The sequence below is a fragment of the Tenrec ecaudatus genome, chromosome 9 (assembly GCF_050624435.1).
Source record: "Tenrec ecaudatus isolate mTenEca1 chromosome 9, mTenEca1.hap1, whole genome shotgun sequence".
Classification (NCBI taxonomy): domain Eukaryota; kingdom Metazoa; phylum Chordata; class Mammalia; order Afrosoricida; family Tenrecidae; genus Tenrec; species Tenrec ecaudatus.
In genome coordinates this window covers 158190844-158214399 of record NC_134538.1, presented here as the reverse complement: position 1 = coordinate 158214399, position 23556 = coordinate 158190844, and the positions used below count along the sequence as shown (strand labels likewise).

The 23556-nt window shown below is 56.9% G+C and overlaps 2 protein-coding genes across 4 annotated transcripts in view; one reads left to right on the top strand and one right to left on the bottom strand.

Annotated features, from left to right (window-relative positions):
* Window positions 1-17383, top strand: part of BRAF (B-Raf proto-oncogene, serine/threonine kinase) — a 79035-nt gene extending 61652 nt beyond the window's left edge. For all 3 annotated transcript variants that reach the window (XM_075558753.1, XM_075558750.1, XM_075558751.1), the window contains 7 exons: window positions 385-561; window positions 3573-3619; window positions 4194-4312; window positions 6289-6420; window positions 6548-6682; window positions 7972-8125; window positions 12405-17383. In XM_075558753.1, the coding sequence (XP_075414868.1) occupies window positions 385-561; window positions 3573-3619; window positions 4194-4312; window positions 6289-6420; window positions 6548-6682; window positions 7972-8125; window positions 12405-12427 (787 nt within the window). In that variant the 3' untranslated portion in view covers window positions 12428-17383. The remainder of the gene's footprint in view (window positions 1-384; window positions 562-3572; window positions 3620-4193; window positions 4313-6288; window positions 6421-6547; window positions 6683-7971; window positions 8126-12404) is intronic.
* Window positions 17384-18874: 1491 nt separating this feature from the next.
* NDUFB2 (NADH:ubiquinone oxidoreductase subunit B2) lies at window positions 18875-22686 on the bottom strand. The gene is made up of 4 exons (XM_075558754.1): window positions 22527-22686; window positions 21940-22084; window positions 20655-20753; window positions 18875-18935 (listed from the first exon to the last, which is right to left on the bottom strand). The coding sequence occupies exons 1-3, from the start codon at window positions 22622-22624 to the stop codon at window positions 20679-20681; spliced, it is 318 nt and encodes a 105-aa protein (XP_075414869.1). The 5' UTR covers window positions 22625-22686; the 3' UTR covers window positions 18875-18935; window positions 20655-20678.
* Window positions 22687-23556: the final 870 nt, after the last annotated feature.

Below are 23556 nucleotides of genomic sequence, written 5' to 3'. Positions count from 1 at the left end.
ATGTATACACATAGATCTATTTCCCCATCGTCACATATAAATATATTTACATTTGTGCATGCCTGTATTTAGACCTCTATAAATGCCCTTTGCCTCCTAGTTCTTTCCTCTTTCCTTTACTTTCTTCGAGCCCCTCCTTACACGCCGTAAGCAGCTCTGCGAACCTGCCTGCCTGTCAGGTGCACGAAGAAAGCTCTTGCTCGGTAGACTTGGAGGTGTGACTAGCTCCCGTCTGAGACTCTCCTAAATTGTACTGTCTGTTGTCCTTTCTCTGTTTTGTATGTGTAATCCTTTGTTCAGACCGTGTCCCCTGCTTGGTAGCTGCCTGGCATCTTACTAAAGTTGGTCAGCTTCCCCTCTTTCCCACCTCACTTGTTTTTCCAGGAAAACACGACACGTGAACATTCTCCTCTTCATGGGCTACTCGACCAAGCCGCAGCTGGCGATTGTCACGCAGTGGTGTGAGGGCTCCAGCCTGTACCACCACCTGCACATCATCGAGACCAAGTTCGAGATGATCAAGCTCATTGACATTGCACGGCAGACTGCACAGGGCATGGAGTAAGTCCCCTCCCTGTCTGACTATGCCCTGGGACTAAGGAAGGAGTCAGGTGGCCTCCCGCGGGGGGAAGGGGGGGAGTGTCCTCTGTGGGAAGCATTGAACTGGCCGTGTGTGGCTAGCTGTGGTGAGTTTGCTAAGCTGTCAGGGGTCAGAATAGCAATGCTGATAGTGGGACAGCTCGTTACGCTTGGGAGTCAGCTTCTCTCTGTGTGCACATGGTCGATGCCAGGGAGGGAAATGTGGAAAAGCTGTGTCTTGGTCCTTTCTGATCATCAAGGGGAGCTGTTTGTATGGGGGTCAACGGTGAGGTCATCTGCTCCCCTAAAGCGTTATCACCTCTGCAACTCCCAGGGCAGTTCTTCCCTGGCCTGCTCTGTGGGGTGGCTGAGTCAACAGCGAGCTTGACTCCTGTCTGTGGAGTTCCGGTTTGTGAGTCGGGAAAGGGCTCCGCTTGCACAATGCTCCTGGTTTGGCTGCGCAGGCTCGAGCTTCCCTTCAGCGTGTGCCAACGAGTGGGGCAGTGTGAAGGGGACAAAAGGCATCTGGTGTCACTTCGGCCAAAAGCTGACACGGCGGTGCATGTACGCTTGGAGGCTCTCTGAGTGGTGAGATCCGTGTCCTCATCGCCCTGACACCCCACGTATCCCCTCGTGGGGGGCTACCTCAGACCCTCAGGGAACAAGAGACAGCAGACAGGGAGGTGTGGCGCTCGGGGGTCTAGCTTCCCTGTCCCCTCTCCTCCTGTAACCATTGCTCACACCCCAGCCCCGAGTTGGTGTCCCTTCCGTAAGTGGGTCTGTTTCTTGAGGCTTTTGCCAGATGCCAATGGCCTAGCCTGTCCACCAGCATGTGGTCAGCCAGGAGGCGCACAGCGAGCCTCTGTGCTGCAGATAGCCTCGGCTCCCAGGGAAGGCACGCCAGGGCCTGTCAGACTCAGGGCCACGGCGGGAAAGACAGTGTCCTCCTAGGGCTTTGCCCTCACTTCCCTTTCATTCATGTCACCTGGTGAGAGAAGGTCGCTGTGCTCACCTTGCATGCTGCTCCTGTCTGTTCCACCTGAAACTAGCACAGGATGTGGAGGCGGGTCCTTGCTCTGCCTCCATGTGTGTCCCCTGCCTGCACAGCCTGGCCCAGGCAGGCATTTGGAACAGCATGGATGTGTCAGGCAATCCTAGCAGCCAGCATGTGTGAGAGAGAAAGAGAAGCAGGGCCCTTCTTAGAGCCAAAACAGAGCACGGACACAGGAGACTGCTAATGACCAGTAGCCAGAGCGGAAGGATCTCAGCAGTGGGCCTGCAACAGGTGGCGTGGAGTAGCACACCCCAGCCTCCACGTCCCTCCTCCGAGACCTGGAGCTGGGCTCGCTGTGGAGCGAGTGCCCAGAGTGCAGGTGCCCCGGCAGAGAGTGTCTTGTAGCAGAGCCCCAGTGCTGCAGACAGCCCAGCACATGGCTCCTGCTGGAAGGGTTGGCCGTTGGAAACCCACCCAGCGGTGCCTTGGAAGAAGGACCAGCAAAGTCCCCAGCCCCTGAGAGCCCCGTAGAGCTGAGCCTCTGACACATGGGGATCTCTGGGAGCAGGGTTTCACCCCCAGTTATGGCACCACAGCGTAGCCAGAGGCCAGCCCCAGCTTCTTTTCCTGTTCTCTTCCTCTGCGGAGACGGTTAGTGTAGACTTTCTGAGACCCCTCACTCCTGGTGGCTCCAGGCCCCGGCGAACTGGAAACCCTTTCGCTGGAGTTGCTGCGTGGCTTTCAGCTGCAGGTGACAGTTTTGGTCCTCCCTGTAGTCCCACCACGACTCTGACAGATGCCATTGGAAGCATCACTGCGCGGGGGAGGTGTCAGGAGGTAGACGAAGGCCTGGCCCCAAAGGCCCATCCATGAAAGCCAGCTGACTGAGCTGAAGCCATCCCAGCCAAGAAAGGCTCTTTCTCTCAGTCCCCTCCTCTGCTGCCACTGGGGACCACCCCATCCTAGTTGGGCAGCTAGCTCCCCAAGCCTGAATCTCTGGACTGTTGGGTGCAGGCCGCATCCAGCCCATCCTGCCCACAGGCTCTGCTCGACCTGCCCGGACAGACGGACCTAGCGGGGCACCAGTCTTCCTGCTCTTCACGTTGTCATGTTCCTTCATGTTGCATGTGCCCCCGCGTGTGTTTTCCATCTCGAAGGAGACACATCTCAGCACTTGTGCTGTGTGCTAGGCTCCTCGATTCTGGACTGAAGGACCCGTACTCCTCCACCAGCCCCCTCGCTCGGCACTTACCCCCTCTTCCAGGGTGTGGGGGGGGCAGGTTTCCCATCTACCTCCATGTGCCATGTGTTTCTCAGGCAGGCACATGCATGCTGTGAGGGAGGCTGTACTGGGATGAGAAGTTGCTCATTTCAAACGCAAATTTTTATCTGAAAAATCATTTCCACAATCTTGTTCTCTGCGAAAGTCAGGATGTGAAAGTGGGGGTGAGAGCTGGATGCTGGTTCTCAGAGCTCACGGCTCGCCGTGGGCAGAGCCCGCTTTCCGCCACCTGAGTCATGCCAGATGAGCCCTCGCTGCTCCTTGGCCCTAGGGACCAAAACCCCCTGGACAGCCAGTACACTACAGCCCTCTGGGTGGCAGAGCCCCGCTGTGGGTGCAGATGCTGTCTGCTCTGTGAAGCACGTGCCCAGGAATCAGGGTGGTGCCTAGATCGCAGAAGTCACGGGAAATTTGGCTGGAGTTGGGTTTGTGTGCGGCTTGTCCGTCTGTCCGGATGATGGGTGGGAGCGGGCGGGAACGTGCTGACGTGGATTCGGAGGATGGGGTGGGGCACAGAGGTTCAGATGGAGAGACAGGTCTCTGCTGGGGAATCCAGAGGGAGAAAGCAGATGCATAGAATGCAAGGTGAGGTCTGGCAGTCAGAGCCCAGTGTGGCTGGAACCGCCTGTTTCCCTCTCGGTGTGCTGGGTGGCTTCTGTGTGCTTAACCCTTGCCGTGCTGGAGCCCTTTCTCAGACGTTCCTGTCCTGTTTTTCAGTTACTTGCACGCCAAGTCCATCATCCACAGAGACCTCAAGAGTAATAGTATCCTTCCTTACGCAGCCCCTTCTCCGGAGCCTGCCTCCCTGCCCAGACCGGAGCACTGTGGAGGGAGCTGGAAAGCCTTCCTCGGTGCAAGCCCCTGAGACCGCCTTTGTCTGATCCATCTGAGCACGCACTTGACAGCAATGGCTCAGTCTTCAGGGGTTGGCGTCTGTCGCTGGGAGCCCTAAGCCTGAGCCTGTGCCCGTGAGCCCCTGAGAGCCAGGCGCGGTGTGGTCTTTCGCCTTCCTTAAGCCCAGACGAGCGTTTCACGGAGGGGCTTTGCCCACCCAGGAGGCCCGTGGGGTGGGTGGGTGTTCGGCAGACCCCTCTGCAAACACGGAATGGCCTCTGGCCTCTCCCAAGTACACCCCAGGCCTGATGTGCTTCACTTCATCCAGGCAGGTGCTGTCATCTAAATACAGTTGCTGTGAAATGGTTCTTCTCTTTACGGGAACCTGGAAGTCCTAGCGCCTTGGACAGACAGACCGCCATATTGGGAGTGACCCAAGCGGTCGTCGCCTTGGCTCTGACAGGAAGCGAGGCTTGTCGTTTTCCTTCACTTAACCGCCCTCAGATATCTTTCTTCATGAAGACCTCACGGTGAAGATAGGCGACTTTGGTCTGGCCACCGTGAAGTCCCGCTGGAGCGGGTCCCACCAGTTTGAACAGCTGTCAGGATCCATCTTGTGGATGGTAAGACGCTGCCTCCTGACCTGCTGTGGAGGGTGGGGCACCACACGGGTGGCTGACCAACCACCACACCCTGCCCTGTGGGGCAGACCTGGGGAGCTGTCCCAGGCTTTCTGTGAGGAGTCGGAAGCCCGTCTTGGCCCAGGAGCGGCTTTTGCAATGGGTTCCTGAGTGCACCAGATGCTGTCGAGCAGAGTTCCACTCTCCTCTCTCCTTACAAGGGTATTAAGGAACTTAAATGTTTGAATCACACACCCCACACCCCAGAGATTTTTACAAACACTTTTGACTTTTGTTCAGAATTGCCTATTTCAAATATTTTGTAATGAAGTGCTGGGTGCCCTCTTTCCAGACCTGGGGGGGCCTTGCCTCTTCAGAAGTGGGGTCTGCAGCCAGTCCGAGGTTGTGCCCCTAAACGGCTCTTCTCAAGAGAGGCTGTTTCATGTTGTGTGTCAGTCTCAGTTGGAAAGTGACCCCTTTCAGACTGGACGCAGCCTGGCAGGACGAGGTCAGTTTTCACCCTGTGCAGCCCTCCACCTTCGTCTGGGCGCTGCTCTGTGGGAAGGACTGTGGAAGCCCGGACTCTGTGGGCACCCCCATTCTCACGTGAGCTCCCCAGGGTGCTCAGGCTGTCAGGGGCCTTGAGATCCTCCATGGGTGCAGCCAGCCTTTTCACACTTGCAACCAGATGACATGGTGGGGGCTGCCATGGGGCCCTACTTCTGCTGAGCCCATTCCCCCCAGCTAATCTTTGTTTTGTTGGACTTTGATTTTTTTTAGCTAGGTGATCAGTGTTATAGGTTACTTCTGACTGGATGAGCTGAGCCTTGGTAGCGGGTCTCAGTTGTTTGGGGACTGCACATACCCACAGATGCCAACCATGAGACAGCAGCTCTTTGGGGTCCTGAGTCCTGTTGACAAGAGGAAGAATCCTGAAAGCCACTGCCCTGAGTAGAAGGCGGGCTGTCCCAAAGTCTCTGAAGCAGTAATGTCACCTGCTCAGAGGCTCGGGGATCCCCTGCAGGAAACAGCTGTAAGGACATCTGAAGCCCCACTTGTCAGGCTCCTGTGTGCACCGTGGGAAGTTGTCCCAAGGGCGCTGCAGAGTCAGGGCGCTGGACTCCTCTGAGGGCACACCTTGTAAGGAGGGTGGCACTGTGTCCTGAAAGGAAGACAAACAGGTCCAAGTCTGCAGGAACAAGACCTCCGAGGGACAGGGCAACACTGGGCATCTGAAACTGTGCTTCCTGTGACTGGAAAAGTTGGGCACGGCCACATCTGTGGGTGCGACCCTCCTGGTTGAGCCCCTGCTGGCTGGCACACGGGCAGCAGGCTAGCAAGCTTGGTGTTCTGTGGACACCTGACAGGAGAGTGGCCACTAGCACCTTGTGCTGTGGTGCAAGTCCTTGTGGGTCTGCCACGCCAGACTGGAACTGATTGCCAACCAGGAAGCGTGGTCTCAGGAGTCCTGTGGTCGTCCTCACCTGGTTGCGCTGAGTGACGCCCTCGAGCAGGGGGTTGGTAGAAAGTTGTACGTGGTCACTTCATTAACTGCATTTCTTGTCAATAGGTAGTGTGCTCCCCCCCCCTCCCCCAAGCCTCCTTCCAACAACAGTGAGGTGAAGCTGCTCCAGAAGGAGAGCTCTTCCATGGGCTTTGTCTTAGTTTCAGAGACTTTACAGTAGAGTTTTTCAGTCTGTCCCTCACGGAGGTGGTGTTGTGTTGGGACTTGGAGTTGTACAAGAGTGCAGCAGAGTGCAGACTGCGAGCAGTGGGTTGTGTGGCTCCTCCCCACCTCCTGTGGCTCTGAAAGTGCTTTGTCCCTGCTGAGCCCTGGAGTGGGAGGGAGTCAGAGTTATCCCTGACTGTGGGTAAGAGGAGGGGGGGCTGTGCCCAGGAAAACCCTGTCGGTCCCCAGTCTTCACTTCGCTGAGACGAGTCACTTGAACCCGCCTGCTTTCCTTGGTGTGTGCTGACAGGCTCCGGAAGTGATCCGAATGCAGGACAAGAACCCCTACAGTTTCCAGTCGGACGTGTATGCCTTTGGGATTGTTCTGTACGAACTCATGACGGGCCAGCTGCCGTACTCCAACATCAACAACAGGGACCAGGTGAGTGGTGAGCCTGCCAGAGCCCCAGCCGAGGCCCCTTTTGTCCGTGTTAGTGTCTTCATGCCCCCCACCCCTACCTCGCCCAGAGCCACATGGAGGCTGCATGACCGTGTGTGTCTCCTCTCAGATCATCTTCATGGTGGGCCGGGGGTACCTGTCCCCGGATCTCAGCAAGGTTCGCAGTAACTGCCCCAAAGCCATGAAGAGACTGACGGCTGAGTGCCTAAAGAAGAAACGCGACGAGAGGCCACTCTTTCCCCAGGTGAGCAGAGCCCTGCTGCTGTAGCCACTGGGGATGGACGGACACACACACCGTGAGAGAGAGAGGGTGTGTGTGTGTGTGTGTGTAGAGCTCTGCTGCTGTAGCCACTGGGGATGGACGGACACACACACCGGGAGAGAGAGGGTGTGTGTGTGTGTGTGTGTGTGTGTGTGTGTGTGTGTGTGTGTGTGTGTGTGTGTGCAGAGCCCTGTTGCTGTAGCCACTGGGGATGGACGGACACACACACAGACACCACTGTGAGAGAGAGAGAGAGAGAGAGAGAGGGTGTGTGTGCGTGTGTGTTTGTGTGTGTGTGTAGAGCCCTGCTGCTGTATGTCACTGGGGATGGACGAACACACACACACAGAAACCATCGTGAGAGAGGTGTGTGTGGGTGGGGGCGGGGGGTGCTGAGGTGCCGCCTGCATCTCCTGGACATTTTGGACTTGAAGCCCCTTTCCACACTGAAAACCTGGGAAGGGGGCTCCAGGGCTGCCGTGCCTGCCACCTTCAAACCCACCGGCAGGGTGCCTCCCCCACCCCTGGAGCGTTTGTCCAGTTGCCCCTCCCACTCGTGTCCCTGACTGATGGTCCACACTGACTGCAGCTCACAGCTCAGCTGGCGAAGACCCAGCGCACACAGCCAGGCTGTGCAGTAGGGAGCAGAGGCAGAGCTCACAGAGGGGTGAAAAGAGATGACTCAACCTTTGTGTGGTAGCACTAAGTTAGAGAAACTGAAAGATGAACAAGTCATAGAAGCCATGGCCAACGTGGTGAATGACCACAGGAGGGTGCTAAGCTGTCAGTGACGGACAGCGTCAGCCCAGGGACAGCAGTATGGTGCAGCCTGCCCTGGCTGTCCACACGGGAGAGGCCCGATTAGGGGACACTGAGCACTGCTGACGTGAGGTGCAGGGCTGGGGAGAACCCACACAATCAGAACACCGGAGACCCTCTGCTCGATGCCTGGGGACACCTGGGGGTGGGGGACACAAACATTTAGGCCCCCAGAGAGCAACAACCCAGCCCACACGCACTCGCGCACACATCCCCACCCCCCACCGTGCCCTGGCCTTTCCCGCGTAATACATTCCCACGTCACTGGAGCTTCCGTCTGCCCTTCTTGTTGCTTCTCGGAGGAGCGTCATGCCCTGACAGGGCACCTTTTTGTAAGGAGTCCTGTAGGGATGTGCTGCAGACAGCCTCTGGTGCCCGGTGCCGCCTCATACCGGCGTGGGCCCTTCAGACTTGCACCGCAGGTTATCACTGTGTGTGTGTTTGTGTTTCAGATCCTTGCCTCTATCGAGTTGCTGGCCCGCTCGTTGCCAAAAATTCACCGCAGTGCATCCGAACCCTCGTTGAACCGGGCCGGCTTCCAGACAGAGGATTTCAGTCTGTACACTTGTGCTTCTCCGAAAACGCCCATCCAGGCGGGGGGATATGGTGCGTTTCCCGTGCACTGAGCCAGCACTGGGAGGGCGGGTGTTGGTGGGCAGAGCCCAGGAGGGCCTGTGCTTGCGTGCGTGCGAGGGAGGGAGCGGGTATGCCTGTGCTTGAGGGAGCTCCCACCTGGTGGGGTCACGGGATGGGACGTCGTCTTTGAAGGGGTGCAGCAGAGAAGGCGGGCTTTGTACAAGCAGGATGCCATTTCCCCTCGTCTGAAAGTCTTTCTCTGCGTCGGATTCTCAGCAACCAAGTGTTTTGAACCTATACAGCACGGCTCTAGACAGGTGTGGCACCACCTCCTGAGGGTGCCCTCCGTGGAGCGTCTGGTCCACCTCCCACAGCTGGGCCAAGAGCTAGGCCCACGGTGTGCACTGTGGTGTGTCTCTTGTCTCCGCCAGCTGAGTGTGGGTGTCCTTTCCTACCTTAGAGCAATAACTCTTGACACACAACGTGGACACCAGTGACCAGCGATTGCTGAGAAGGGAGGGGAGGGAGGAGGGCGTGTTGGTCGTGAGCAAGGCAGTTTACCCACCGCTGAAGGTTAGTGGGGAGAGTGCTGTAGAGGGGAGGCTCTGGCATGTTGAGGAGGTCTTACATGGGGAAATATCCGCGCCTTGCAAATACTTCATGCTCCTCTCGGATGCCAAGGACGGAATTGCCCCCAGGAGGAGTCCACCAGCCCCTAGGCCTACAGGACTGGCACTGTCAGCCGACAGCCTCTCTCCAGTGGGGCTCATCTGAGCCCTTGTCCCACCCTCCTGTGTATGCTGCGCTAGTCGGATTCCAAGGACCCCCCGACCAACGGCACAGTTGGGACGGTGGGGGGGGGGCTGCGTTGTCACCATGGCACAGGGTCAGACGTGGGAGAACAGGCTCTCCCCATCCTAGGGATGCCCTCTCCCTCCAAAGGAGCTGCTTAACTGCCCCCTGGGGACGTGCAAATAAAGCCGCATGTGCATCCTGACAAATGGCCACCTCTGAGTTCCCAGAGGAGGCTGTGGGGAAACACCAACTGAGTGTGGCTTGAAGAGATATGCTGTCACCGAGGGAACCGGTTCCAGTTCCTATGCTCCCGCCCTGCCCCTCTCTGGTGGTGGTGGAAGGCACTGCCAGCGTGGTTTAAGGAATTGAAGGATGGCTCTCGAAAGACTGTCAGTGTGCGTGTGCGTGTGTGTGTGTGTGTGTGTGTCATGACAGGACTCACCGGAAGGAGTCGAGGAGTTTGGTTTGCTCCTGCCTGGGTAGAACACCAGACAGGTACACAGCTGCCAGCACTGCTCTAGAGCTGTCTCTGCAGTGCCCCGGCCTCCCTGCAGAATGGACAAATGGCATAGTCTGGGTGTGGAGACAGGAGCCCCTGTGCTCTGAGTCTGTGCCGTCTGGAGGTTTCCCTTTCTGCCGAGTGAGTGAGGCGTCCGTGTCCGTGTGACCTGCTCTGGATCTGTTCGTCTCAGTCCTGGAAACCCGAGCCTGTGTTCTCAGTGAAGTCACTTGTTTTTTAAATACATTCCATCGGCTCCTCTGTGTAAGGGGCGATCTAGGCCATTTGTTGTGGGTTAAATGCTTGGAGGGCACAGCGCTTGGGCTTGTTTTCAGACATCCTGTGTTGGACCTGAATGTAGCTCATCGCTGACCCCCTCCCTCTGAACAGTGAGTGTCTAGGAGCAGGGCCCCTGGCATGGCCTTCCCCATCCCTCAGCGTAGGACCTGCTGGCTTTGGCAGTGCTCTTTGACAAAACACTGGCAGCTCGTCGTGCTGACGTGGCCCTGCTTAACACAGTATGGCACTGTGTGCACACACTCCCGCTCAGGGAGGACCATGTGGGCCACTCGACAGTGATGGCCATGGCTTTGGCTGTGGTACCACTTGTGTGTGCCAGGCATGGCTCAACCTGCCCCCCACCCCACCCCCACCCATGCAGGGAACTGTACTTGGTTCCCGCACAGATCCCCACAGCTGCTTCCACCTCGTTTAAAAAACACTGGGGGACATTCACTTTGCAGGGAAAACCCAACCACTGCCGTTTCAGCTGTCCCCACTACTAGGGCGCTCACTGTGTAAGCTATCAGGAGGAATGGCCCACCGAGAGCTCAGCATGGTGCAGGGTGTGGAGTCCTGTAGTTAAATCAGCCTCCCAAGCACTACCAGCTTTGGTCCTCGAGGTCAGCTTAGCTGGAAAGGCCGTCCTTAGCCAAGAAGGGCGGGGGCAGTATTTCCAAGGACAGTCACAGCAAAGCAAGTCTCATGGGGGAGATCTCAGAGACATGGAGGGGAGGGATTCACTGTCTAGTCCCCTCCCCAAACCGAAAACCTCGTGACAAAGAAGGGAGGTGGTTGGCTGGTTCGGGGAGACTCCAAGCCTGACTGGCTGCACTTGACTTGGGGTTCCTTGGTGAGGCTTTAGTGAGCAGTCTGCATTTGAAAACTAGTGTTGAGTTTGAGGACTAGCACACCAGTCAGACCGTGGAGCCCCCATTGCTGTACTGAATGGGAACCTTTCCTGAAGCTCCTGGGCCATGGCTAAACATCTTACGGAAGGTGTGGCTTTGGTTCTCTCTCCCTGGTGCTCCCAGTGGGATGAGTGAATGCGCGCTGTTTTGTTTGTGAACGCTTGTATTAAGTCAACCCCCCCAAAAAAAAAAAAAAAAAAGTCAACCCTGCCTTGCTTAAATGAGGCTCAGACCCAGCTAGATGCTGAGATTATTCCTAAGAATGCCTGCTGCCAGCCGCCAATTACTTTAAATACAGAAGTGTTTTAAAATACTGAAAATAGCAACCTTAAGGCCACTGTGTCCTTGGACTGCAAGCAGCAGGCGTTGTGTGTCTTTCTGAAGCCACTGGCAGACAGCCTGTGGGCTTCCCTTCCTCGCACTGCCCTCTGCGAAGCTCAAGGACAGCGCTGGTTTGGAAGGCCAAGCTGGAGCTCCTGGATCTGTCACTTCAGACAACACTCTACCCTTTGCTTGCTTCTTGCCCACCGTCTTCACACGACACGAGGCCCGGCCGTGTGCCCCCGTAAAGCTCCCAGAGAGCTCTGGGCAGTGCCTACTGTGGCTCATGACATCTTGCTGAGGAATTGTTGGCAGGAGCCCTTGGATGGAAGGGACAGTGTCACCATGTGAAGTCTGACCACTTAGCTGCAGAGTTGGAAAAGGACCGAGTGCTGGCTGAAAGCTGGGCAGGAACTCTCCTTGGTCCAGCCCTGGGCTCTGGATCCCCTGAAACTGGCTTGGGCTCCTGGCTCTTCAGCTTGCTGGCTGTGTGCCATGGGCAAGTCACTCGGCCACTCCCACCCAGGTGAAGCGGACCAGAAGCACCTGCCTGGGTGCGGGGTGGCAGCGGCGGCAGTATTCCCATGAGTGCGCGCTGCCTCACAGGAAGTGCCAGTGTACCTACCATGACAGCCAGCTGGGACCAACAGTCGTATCGGGGAGCACCTGCTGCAGAAAGACTCAGAGGCCCCTCCTGACTGCAGGCCAGTGACTGCCTCTTCCTAGCCATCCAGAATCTTAGCTCTGTGACAGAGGTCAGAAGCTAGGACAAACATGTCTGCTGGAGGCGTGTGGGATGCCCCAGAGGGAGTGGAGGCAGAATTGTGTTAGATGCCCTGGGCTTGCATGTGGGGAGGCCCGAGACGTCGGTCTTTGTCTGGCATGTTCGACATGGACACACGTTGGCCCTCTTAACTTACTCTCATAAACTAAGGATGATACCCGCTGCCCCCTCCTGTGATGGCATCCGTCGGGGGCGGTCTGCTCTGCATACTCTGCTCTGGAGATGCTGCTCTGATGGGAGGTCACAGATGCAGCGCCCGTCTGGCTGTGGCAGGGTGTTGATTAGAGCGGTTGTGTTCTGCTGGAGCTGGCAGGCGTTTTTGCTTTTAAATGAGTTGTGCTGGATGTGTAACGTGGACCACAGGCAGTCACCGGGTTACGAAGCAGGTCCCGTTCTAAATGTGTCTGTAAGTGGAACTTGTATGTCACTTGGAATAGTTGCACACTGTTCATTCCTACCTAACGCCAGCTGTCCAGTTCACAGCCACAGTCGACAGTGTGAGCACCGCCCGTCGAGCTCATGTCATGCTCGTGGCCAAGGAATCCCCCTTCGTGGTGGCTGCGCCACAGGGCACGGACCTCTGATGTTATTGAGACTGGCTCGTCATGTAGCGGCGTTCTTAACTCGGGGGCTGCCTGTGGTCACGCTCTGGGGAGGCTAGTCTGTGTCTCAGGCGATTTGAGTTCACTCTTTTAAAATGAGCTCTTGTCCTCCCTACAGGAGAATTTGCAGCCTTCAAGTAGCCACCCCGCCACGGCAGCACCTACTCTTATTGCTTAAGTCTTGTGTCCGTATGTTTGTTAACATCAAAACACCGTTCTGTTCCTCAAATCTTTTTTAAAGATTAAAAAAAAATTTTTTTTCGATGCATAAACTAGTGTGGAACAGAATGGAGTTTCCCATCCAACAAAAGAGGGAAGAATGTTTTAGGAACCAGAATTCTCTGCTGCCAATGTTTCTTCAACACAAACACCGCGTGCACACCGTCTGCCCACACTCCCAGAAAGGAGGCGGAGACCCTGCCTTCTGGCCTCACGATGGTCAGGCATGAAGGAAGGAAGGACGGAACCATTGTTGCTGCTGCCGCTTGGGAAAGTTGCCCTGCAGAGGCTGCCATCCACCGGCCCCCGGCCATCTGAGGGCACTGCGCCCTGTCCTGTGCTGCGAGTGTGCGGGCGTCTGTCTTTCCGTCGGTCCATTTCTGAGGTCTGCCACTACAGGCAGCGCACCCTTTCCCGGAGGGCGGGGCCTCCCTGGGTGGGGCCTCCGCTTGCAGACACATTTGTGTGAAGGAAGTTGTTTGGCTGGGTTGGAAGGGAGGGGAGGGGGCGATGCCTGGGAGGGGGCAGGGATGCTACATCTGCTTCTTCCTCTGCAGGCTCTGGCCTTTGTCTCCTTGCTCACGGGGGTCTGCTGGCCCTGCCAGCTAGGGGGCCTGGGCACACTGGGTCCAGCAATGAGGACACGCATTGGGGCTCGCCCCTCCCGCATGTAGCACGTTCTCAGGAAAACCCTGTTTCTATCTTCCTCCTCAGCTCTTCCAGTTATCACGTCCTCGTGTGGGCACACAGTGCTCCCCCCCCCCCCCACTGTCTCGCAGCAGCAGCAGCAGCCTGCTAAACTGCACCGGGACAGCTCTGAATGTGAGGGATTTATGTGATTTAAATGTCAGGTACAGATTTTAATTTCCGCATTTCTTCTATTTATATTTTTATTGACAAAATCATTTTCAGATTTGATTGAATTGGAATAAAATACTACTTCCCACAAGAATTATATATCCTGAAAATTGTATTTTTGTTACATGAGCAGCTTTTAAAGAGAGAGCATGAGACTGTTTTCTCTGCTTAAACACACGGGAGTCAGCCCAGTGACAGGTGTTGATCATCTAACTTAAGGAGCCACATGCACATCCTTGCAGGTTTTCTTCCCTGATTCCGCTGCCTCCATCCGAGACCTGCATCCTTCTGGTCCTCCGCCTGGAGTGCGGGGCCTCCCGTAGCTCTCCTTCCTTGGTCCCCAGCCCTGTCTTGTGGTTCAAGAGCCGCTGCCTCGCTGGCTTCTGCACAGAGGGCACGCACAGGGTGTGGCGGGCGTCTTGGGGACAAGCCTCACGTCCCCTCTCTGGACTCTAGACTCACTTCTCAGGGTTCGGGGACATAAGTCAAATGTGCTTAGCCTAGCCCAGAGCCTGAGAGAGGGGGTACATCGGGCCGGCCCCACAGTGAGTCCAGAGATTCGGTCATTTCCTTAAATGTCAGGCCCCCGACACAGGCACCCTTGAAAGCTGTGGTCTGCAAGACCTGGGGCAAACCGCCGTCTGTGTGGCTGTATTCCCTGTTCCACGTGCCAGGCCGACGCCTGACCGTAGGCTGCCCTTGGGACTCGGCTGAGCCGAGCATGTGGCCACTGGGTGTCGAGGCAGGTGCTGCTTCGGAAGTAGAGGGCTTGAATTTTTACCACAAAACCCAGGTCACTGTTCTCCTTTAAGAAGGGCTGCTCTCGTTTGAAAATGGGGGAACGGACTTGATTTGAGAGCCCAGCCGTGCCCAGAAGCCAGGCCCAGGGCATTCTTAAAACTGATCATCGGTGGAACCTTAGGCACACAGCCCTCCCGTTTCCGTGTCGAGCCATTCTCCCCTGGTTCACAGATACCACGCACAGGAGCTGGCGCTCTATGTGCGGGCTGGCTCTCTGCCTCTGGCTGAGGAAGCCCAGGGTAAGCCATGCTCCCAGCCACACACTTTGCGAAGGTCTGTGTCAACCCGGCTGCAGGGCCCACCGGGGATGCGTGCAAAGGGGCCAGGCTGCAGGGGCCCCATCATCAGTAGAGGGGACACTTGGTCCTGGACTTTTGCCATGGGAGTCGTGTGGCCAGAGATCGAGTACGCCCACGGTGCATGCTAACCTAGATCCTAACAGAAGGGTGTGCCCAGCTATGACATCTGGCTCCTGACCACCTGCCCCACAGGGTCTGCAGTGGAGGCGAGAGAGGGTCACTACTGGGAGCAGAGCGCCCTCAGCAGGCCAACTTTCCTCAGAGGAAAGGGTGTTCTCTCTCTGGGGGTGTTCCCCAAGGTGCCCCCCCACGTGGTATGCCACCCTAAGGCCTCCTTGTAGTTAGCACGGGAACCAAGCACTCCCCACGTCACTTGGCCCTCAGCCCCAAACTGAAAGAGGATTTGCAATGGCTTGCTGCCTGTGTGCCTGTTCTGGAGACCCGCCTTTGCCTTTGGGGGTGGGGTGGGGCCCACCAGCTGACACTCAGTTGCTTGTGGGAGGAGCCCTGGTGGCCCTGGTTAAGCACCAGGCTGCTGGTTGAAAGTGGGGGATGTGCGCCCACCTGCGCGCTGCGTGTTTGTGTGTGGTGGGGGTAGAGGGCGGGTCAGGAGGTGTCCAAGAGGCAGTCTGCTTCTGTGTCCTCCAGGGTTGGCATCATCACCAGAGTGTAGCCGGATCCCCCACTTGTCCAGATTGGTGGTGTCAGCAAGAGTTGGGCCCCCTGAGACTAGCCTGCGTTGACTGCCCAGTCAGCAGTGGAGGGCTCCTGTGTGGGCAGGACACCCATGAGGTGGGCTAAGCCAACCTCCAGGAAATACCGTGACAGTTTGCCAAATGATCTTACTGTGCCTTCATGATGCAATAAACCATTGAAAACGGGATCAGTGCCGGTGGGGCAGCCCCTCGGGGTCACTCGCGCATGTGCACACACGTGTGCACACACACACAGGATCAGCGTGTCAGCGTGCCACCCCCACTGCAGACACGTGCACACTGGAGAGGGACCGCCAAAACCACACTTAAAAAAAACCAGAATACAGGGAAGCTTTCAGTGAGCAACACGGTGTTTTTAAAGCACACGGTCCCTAGTCTAGTCGGATATATTTATCTCTTAGAGCAACTAGGTTGGAGTGATGGGTAAGTGACATTTCTAGAGAACCTTTTTCTACTCCCGTGGTTCTTGAAGCATGGGACTTTGATACAGGAGAGTGGGACAGCCGTGGGCATGGGACTTGGGGAGAACAGGAGGTGCAGTTCGCCACCTGGGACTTGGGCACATCAGCAGGGCCGCCGCACTGCCACTGCTTGGGTGCCAGTGCTGGCAGGACGCCAGAAGCATCCAAGGGGAAAGGCCGGGACCTGACCAGGTGGGTGTACTGACTGGCCTAGCAGGGGCATCCAGCATCCCAGCGCCCTGAGGGTGAGACCTGAGCAGGGCTGTGGGTCAGCCCCTCAACCAGGGGACAGTGGCAAGGTGGCCCCAGGGCCCAGGAGGGGCTCACCAGTGCACCTATGGCCTCGTGCACAGAGAACTTCTGTCACTGAAATTGGAATTCATTCCTGAATCTTCCTTGTGGCCAGGGTAGTGACCAGCTCCTGCCAGGTATTTGTAGGGAAAAGACAAAACGTGAAGTCCTGAATTGTTCAGGTAACTCCTTTACAAAACTGCATAGGGTCGATCACAGTGGCCTCCGCTGTGCGCCGAGTGTGGGGGTGTCCTTGCCATGTTATGTTTCTGCTTGCTATTTAGACCAAGTGCCGCCTGGGGCCCCCTGGAAGGACATGCCACATGCCCAGGGATAGGACGGGTTTGCTGTGTGTAGACCTGCCGTGCTCTTGAGGATTTGCTTCTCCCACCCTCACGAGTCGTATGTGTGTGTGTGTTTATGCAGGAGTCCACGGGGGATGAGGGTGAGCAGCAGGCGAGGTGTCAGTAGAAACACGGACCAAAGGGGGGTGTGAGTGGGAAATGCCCTAAACTAGCTGAGACAAAATGTAAGCGTGCAATAAGTGTGCTTTCTATTTTAAGCTGTGAACAGTTTGTCATTCCTTCCTAATCCATTTCTGTACTTTCCCCGTGTGTGAGCACATATATACACACAGCCGTTGGTCATGTCCCCACACCAGCAGCCAGTCTGCTTCCTCCTCACGTCCCCTCGTTTACACTTGGGTGTGTGTGTGTGTGTGTGTATATATGTGCACGCGCTGCCCTCCCCCAATGTTGGTCTGCCAGCCCGCAGCCTGGGTGGCAGCCCCAAGAGAGTGGGGACAGGTCAGTGACACGTGTGTGGCGGTCAATCGTGGCCCACTCCTGACCAGGCCTTGCTCACTCAGCAGGTGCTGCTTCTGCTGACAGGTGAGGGCTGCGGCCCCAGGGCAAGTTCTGTGGATCAGGAGCTGTAGCTGGTGCTGGCCCAGGCTGTGTCTGAGTGTGCCCAGGGCAAAGGTGGGGGCTTTTTACCTGTCCATGGACCGCCGCTTTGCAAAAACTACAATGGAGTAACAGTTGTTAAAGGCTTCTTTTTCAGTTCATGAAAGACCTTTATTTTCAGTTTGATGAGGTCCCCTAGCTTAAGCATTTGCTTGAATCGTTTTTTAAGTTCTTCCCAGTTCACCTGCCCCATCGTTGTCGTCGTTTCCCCCCCCCCCTGCATTTTGGTTCTCCCTCCTGCTCAGGTCCTGATTGATTTGTACTTTGGAGTTTTTCTCATGTAAATTTGTACAATGGAAAATATTGTTCAGTTTGGATAGAAAGCATGGAGAATTTAATTTTTAAAAATTTAAAGAAAGATAGCTGAGCTTCAGATTGAATTTATTTCTGTGTAAAGTTATTTAAAAACTGTACTATATAAAAGGCAAACGAAGTTGTATGTATTTGATGTGAATATGCGAACTCTGCTCTAATAAAGACTGACTGCACGGAGCTAGCTCCAGCCACGCCGTTCCTGCAGCTCCTTCACAACGGCTTCTTACGGGATCCCGAGGACACCTGCACGCGCTGTTCTCAAGTGGTCCAGATCAGTGCTGCGTGTGGCCTTGGGGACATACAGCTCCCGTTGGCGATGGTGGTCCGGCAGGGTAGCTATAACCTCCTGTGTGACTGTGGAGCTTGGTGTTGCTTGCCTCACCCCACCCCACAAACTGCCATCCCAACACGGAACACGTCTGCCGGAGCCTGTTGACACCCTGTCTGAAAAGCTGCCCCCCGCCCACTCCTCAACATGGGGGTAGGGTAGGGGACAGGCTTCCAAAAGCTTGTGGGGCCCATTAGGCCCACTCCACTAGCCCCTCGACTGTATGTTACCTAAGTCCAGAACTAGGTGTAGCCCAAATTGTCTGGTTACCAGGGCCCCGGCAGACTACCTGGAAAAGCCGCGGTACTTTTTATTCCCTCCCCAGCCATCAAAGGCTCAACGGTGGGCCCTGGGACCACTCCCACCTGTCCCCACATAATGAGGCTGGTGGAGCCACCCATCCAGGAAGGAGGGAGGGAGGGAAGGAGGCTGGGGGGGTTACCTGCAGCAAGTGGTTCCCGCCACTCAGCCAGGTTTGCAGCAGCGGCCCCTGGACTGCCATTTGTGGTCACCATGCATTGGGCTGCTCAGCAGTTTGAAAGTGCCGAGGGGGTGATGTGAGGCTTAAGGGGGAAGGGGGGGGGCATGAGCCCTGCTGAGGTCTTGATGCTCATGGAACTGAAGGCCTGCAGGGTCTTCTCCAGTGAGCCCACCTCACCAGGGGAGCCGATGGGGATGGCCCCCTCCGTCATGAGTCTCAACTCAGCATGCCCCCTTGTCACTTGCCTTCTCCTCCTATGTCCCTGGAGCATGCATTCCTTGGACCTTCACCTAATGACTTCTCTAGGGGGCCTGTGCCCAGGGCTTGGCTCCAGTGCATCCCAAGCCCTTTGCCTGGCCAGATTCCTGTATTCCTCAGAACCCTCCTGAAATCTCACTGTACTCCTCAGTGTCCCCAGTGACCAGGCGGTCAAGGCCAGCAAAAACACCAAAACAGCCAGCTCCGGGCACGTCCACCCCCTGGCCACTTGTTATGTGGGCGGAGGCTGACCCGGCCCTGTCTGCTCTCAGGATGGTACCAGCATCACAGAAACTGGTCAGTGGCTTTCAGCAACTGCGGGAAGCTCTGTTTCCCACTCCTCCAGCCACTCGAATCCCATGAAGCCTATGCTCAGCCCACTGGAGCACAGCTGACCTACACCCTGTGTGCCAGGCCACAGACCAGCTCTGGTGCCAAACTGAGGCTCCAAAGACAACCCCCAGCACAGCCACTGACCCTGGTATGGGCCCAGGTCCTTGTGGGCAGCCTGAGCTGATGCCTCCCTGGGGCCAGCGGGGCAGTGACTGGCGGAGCACGAGGCACAGCTGCTGCACAAACAGCCACAACTCCGTTCCTTACTCTCATCAGACTACTTTTTATTTACCACACCGGCGCTTCTGGCAGGGAAACCGGCTCCTGCAAGAAAGAAAAAGGCACAGGGTGCTGGGTCTCCTCGCTCTGGAGATTCCAAGCCCCTGGCTGCTGCCCCTACCCCTCTTTTGCACTCACGGGACCCCACCGGATGCGGGCCAGCAGAGCAAACCCATGCTGAATTCCCGGGCCCTGTGCATCACCCCCACCGCAGCCCCCGTCTACCGGGAAGGACGGCCAGCAGGGCATCCGAACAATACACACACAAACCAAACGACTCACAACAGCCATACAGGGCAGGACACAACTGCCCCTGGTGGGGGGGGTGTTCCCAGACTCTTTACGGGAAGAGAAAGCCCCATCTTCCACTGAGTGGCTGGTGGTTACAAACTAGCCACGATGCCACCAGGGCTCCTGCAAAAGCAGACACCGACCCTGTACCGGGACGGTGGGCTACAGTACCAAGGGTTTGAATTGCCAGAGGGGGGCTCTGAAAGTTGGTGGGTTTTTCGTGAAAGGGGCATGGTAGGCAGCGTAATTTTGTGAACCTCTCACACAAACTGCTTTAAGCGTGAGAATCAGTCCACAGAGGCTGGCACGCATTGTCCACCACAACCTTGAGAGGGGAGAAGCCATGGGCAGGCCTGCAGGGGAGCAGATGCAGCAGACACCCCAAGCCTGCCCTTGGGGGGGGCTCAGCCCAGCCCACTCTTCAGTACCCTGGAGACTGCTGGAATTTGAATGCCAATAAACTACTACTAAAAAGACAGGCAGGGTCACCTAACGCAATGCTTCCTCCCTCTGGACCAGCGGGCAGCGCGGTCAGAAGGCGTGAGGAGGTCAAGGACTTCACCTTGCTTGGATCTATAAGTGCTACAAACAAGATGGCCCTCCAAGGGCCCGAGCCATGGCATCTTCTCGCCCTGCAGGCACGGGAAAACCGGACAGTGTGTGAGAGACCACCGACAAGCCTGTGCATCCGCATGGCGGTGTCGGACAACACCAAAAACACCGTGGACTGCTAGAAGGGCAAGCCAATCTGCCGGGAAAGTGCCGCCACCCTTCAACGGCGCGACGGCAAGACCTCTTTTCTATACTCTGTTTGGACGTGTTGTCAGGAGACAGTCCCGGGGGATGGACATCCTGCCTGGTAAGGTCGAGAGGCTGCAACACTGGGTGCAAACCTAAGAGCAATTGTGAGGATGGCACAGGACTGGCCAAGCATTTTGTTCTGACAGATTCGATGGCTCGTCACATCCTTTAAAGCAAATGCCAAGGCAATCTGAATCATGGCAGCTATTATAATACTATTACTTATTTTAAACAAAATGAGGGTCCCCGAAGGTGGGCGGGGGGAGAGGGCATCCTCCCAGTAGGCTTCTCTTATGAAAGAAGAAACACTGACTTTCTGATCAAAGATGGATGGGCTAGCTCTCTCCTGTCTGAAGAGTTCATGGGTGGACAGTCCCACCTGCTGGACCTCCCCGTCCTTGCCCCTGCAGACTTAAATGACAGGGACAGGGACACGCATGTATTCACCAGGGGTGTCTGCTCGTCTCTGTGTCCCTCTGCCTGGCACCAAGGTGGAAACACATCCTAATTATCAGATGGAGACGAATAAACTTAACTCCAGAAGAGGAGGGGGAGGAGGGTGATGTGAAAACAGTGTGTGCAGAAATGAGCCCCTCACGTTGCCAGGACACTGCCATCCCAGGCTGAGTTACAAGTGACCAAGGACAGCACAGCACCACCCGGCACACCCACCAGACAGGCGGCCAAGCTGGCGCCTCAGTCGTCGTCGTCGGGGGGTATGCCCAGCTCCTCATCCGTCCACTGGGCAGGATCTGGATACGGAAAGTGACCCTGGACAACGACAGAATGGACAACAGTCAAGGACCTAAAACCCACTCGGCCAGTTAAGGGCCAAAAGCAGCCATGGGAGGGAAAGGTGAGGAGGCTGACCGCTGTGGCGAGGCCCTGGGCTCCAAGGGCAGGCCTGCGTGCAGCACACGACTGGACTGTGGTGGGTGGTGGAGTCTACACACTGCCCAGGCCAATCCTGCCCGGGGCTCCCAGGCACATGTGGCTGGTGCCATCACAGCAGGCCACGGCAAGGGGCACACCTCACCTGGATGCACATCATAGACACTTCATTTTTTAACAACACAGCCTGTGTTGGCTCGAGTCTGTTCCACCGTGGTCACTGGGAGACCGTAAGAATCCCTGACTCGAGTTGGCGTGGTCCTGGGTCTACTATGGTGCCAAGCATGGAACCCACAGGCTCTCCAGAGCCTGCCTACTCTGACCCCTTACCTACACCCAGCTAGCGTGCTGCAGCTCAGAGACAAGCTGAAACAGACAGGGTATGAAGCAGCCCAATGCTCCTGACACATGTGCACTGCTCCCGTGTACAAGGGTTTCCTCTCGGAAACAACCCCAAATGTACTATGATTCAAGGTCCCTGAAGCCGGCAGGTGTTGATTTCCTGGAGGCCTGCAGAAACTGCTCCATCACCAGAAGCTGAAGTCCCAGCTCAGGAACTTCCCTCTAAGGCAGTGGTTCTCAACCTTCCTAATGCCGCGATCCTCTTATGGTGGTAACCCCCCAACCATAAAATTATTTTCGTTCCTACTTCAGAACTGTCATTTTGCTACTGTTCATCGGGCGACCCCTGTGGAAGGGGTCGAGACCCACTGGTTGAGAACTGCTGCTTCAGCCCAATCAGCACATGTGCACCTCACTGAAGGCCGCTCCTCAGTGGGAAGAGGTGGTCTCCCCTAAAAACGGTCAGCCTCTGGCATAGCATAGGGCAGTTCTCCTACGGGTCCTATGGGATGAGTCACTCTGGCTGGATGGAGTTCCTACTGCATCCGCCCGGCTGTCTTGCTTCAAGAATCTCAGGTGTGGAACAATAGAAATTGGCAAAAAGACGTTGGGAGATAGAATTCATTTCTCGTCTCCTGAAAGGCCTCCTGCCCCGTGTGTCCTTGGGAAGCAAGGTCGAGGAGACCCCGCCCCGACCACCCGCCACCCCCCAGCCCGCACTCACCAGCACAGCGTCCGGCTCGTGCCAGAACCGCCAGAGGATCCAGAACCACATGAAGCCGCTGAAGAACTCGCCCAGGAGCACCTGGTGCCTGGTCAGCTGGGGGAACTGCCGGTAGCGGGGCTCGATGTGCACGCCGCCGCCCGCACTGCCAGGCAGAGAAGCGGGTCAGCGCCGCCCGGGCCCATTCCCGAGCTCGGGGACACCCCAGAAGCTAGTCCGCCCTGGCTCGTCCCAGGGCGAAGGAAGGTTTCCCACACCCGGGCGACACTCGGGCAGCGGCCACCGCCTGGCAGGTGCAGTCCCATGGGGTGACACGCACGCGCGCTCTCGGCACCAGACCCGGCGGTGGGCGGCTGGGCTGCGGTCAAGTCCGCAGATGCTCCGGGTTGGGGCCAAAGCCGTCCCGAAGGAGGTCAGCGAAGGCCCTGCCTCCCCGCGTCCAGGAGGGACTACAACCCCCGGCATGCCTAGCGGCGAGGTCGCGCGCCGGACCCGTACCCGCCCGCGCTGGGTCAAGGTGAGGACGAAGGGAGCCCGTGCGCCCCAAGTAAGGCGAAGACAACCCCCCCCCCCCCGCCAACACTCACTGACGGACGCCCCCGCTTCCCGCCGTCCGTGAGCCGCAGCCTCGGAAGAGCCGGCCTCCGGCGCGAACGAAAGGCGCCACGCGCGTCAGAGCCGACATAGCAGCAGCTGTCCGTAGACGCTCCCAGGCCGCGCGCTGCCTGACGTCACTTCCGCCAGGTGCCCCGCCCCGCCCCTTGACGGCGCCGTCCATTTCTTCCAAGAGGTGCGGCGGCGGCGAGCAGCTGTCCGTGTGTCACATTTCAAACGGCCTCATCAGCACTCAGCCCCTTCCCCGGTGTAGGAACTGGCGCCAGCAGACGAGCTCCTGCGCCTCTTCTGCTGCCTGCCGCTCCCCGGCCTGGGGGTGAGGGTTCCCCCTAAGAGGAAATGGTATGGCCGAGTTCGGGCGTTGCTAAGGAACGGCGCGCCGCGGGGGAGGCCGGGAGGGTTGGCAGGTTCCGCGACCGCGCTGTTCTGGGGCAGTGATTCGGGGCCAGGATGGCACAGGGGCGCTTCGATGACTGCCCGGACTTCCCCCTAAGCCCGACTTTGTTACATTTTTGCCCCCAAGCCCCAACACGGTGTCCAGAGTACTCAGATCGATCGCTTCTCGACTTTGGGTTAAGATCAAGTGTAACAGTATCCAGATCCGTTGTGGGTGTCTTCTCTCTAAAAGCCCTGTCGTTTCATTGTCCTGCCACCCTGGGTTCTCGGCTTCTGTCTCCCTCTTCAGACTGACTTCCATTCCGTCGTGGACAGGAAGGACTACAAGCTTCTCTGACGCTACCACCTCGTAGTGTCCTGCATCCGAATGAGTCATTTCAGATGGTACCTTAGGTGCACTCTGGACATTTTTTTCCTTCATTATACTTTCTTTTCCTGGTAGCAAAAGTTACTCAGATGAAATAAATCCACTCTCTCTCCATCCTTCTTGTTGAATTAAATTTAAAATACTGCTTTAACTTGAGTGTTCACGTGTGCTTAAAACAGTGCTGCTCCTTAGACAGCTTGGGAGCCCTTAACTTTGAAAGGATTTTGCATTTCAAATTC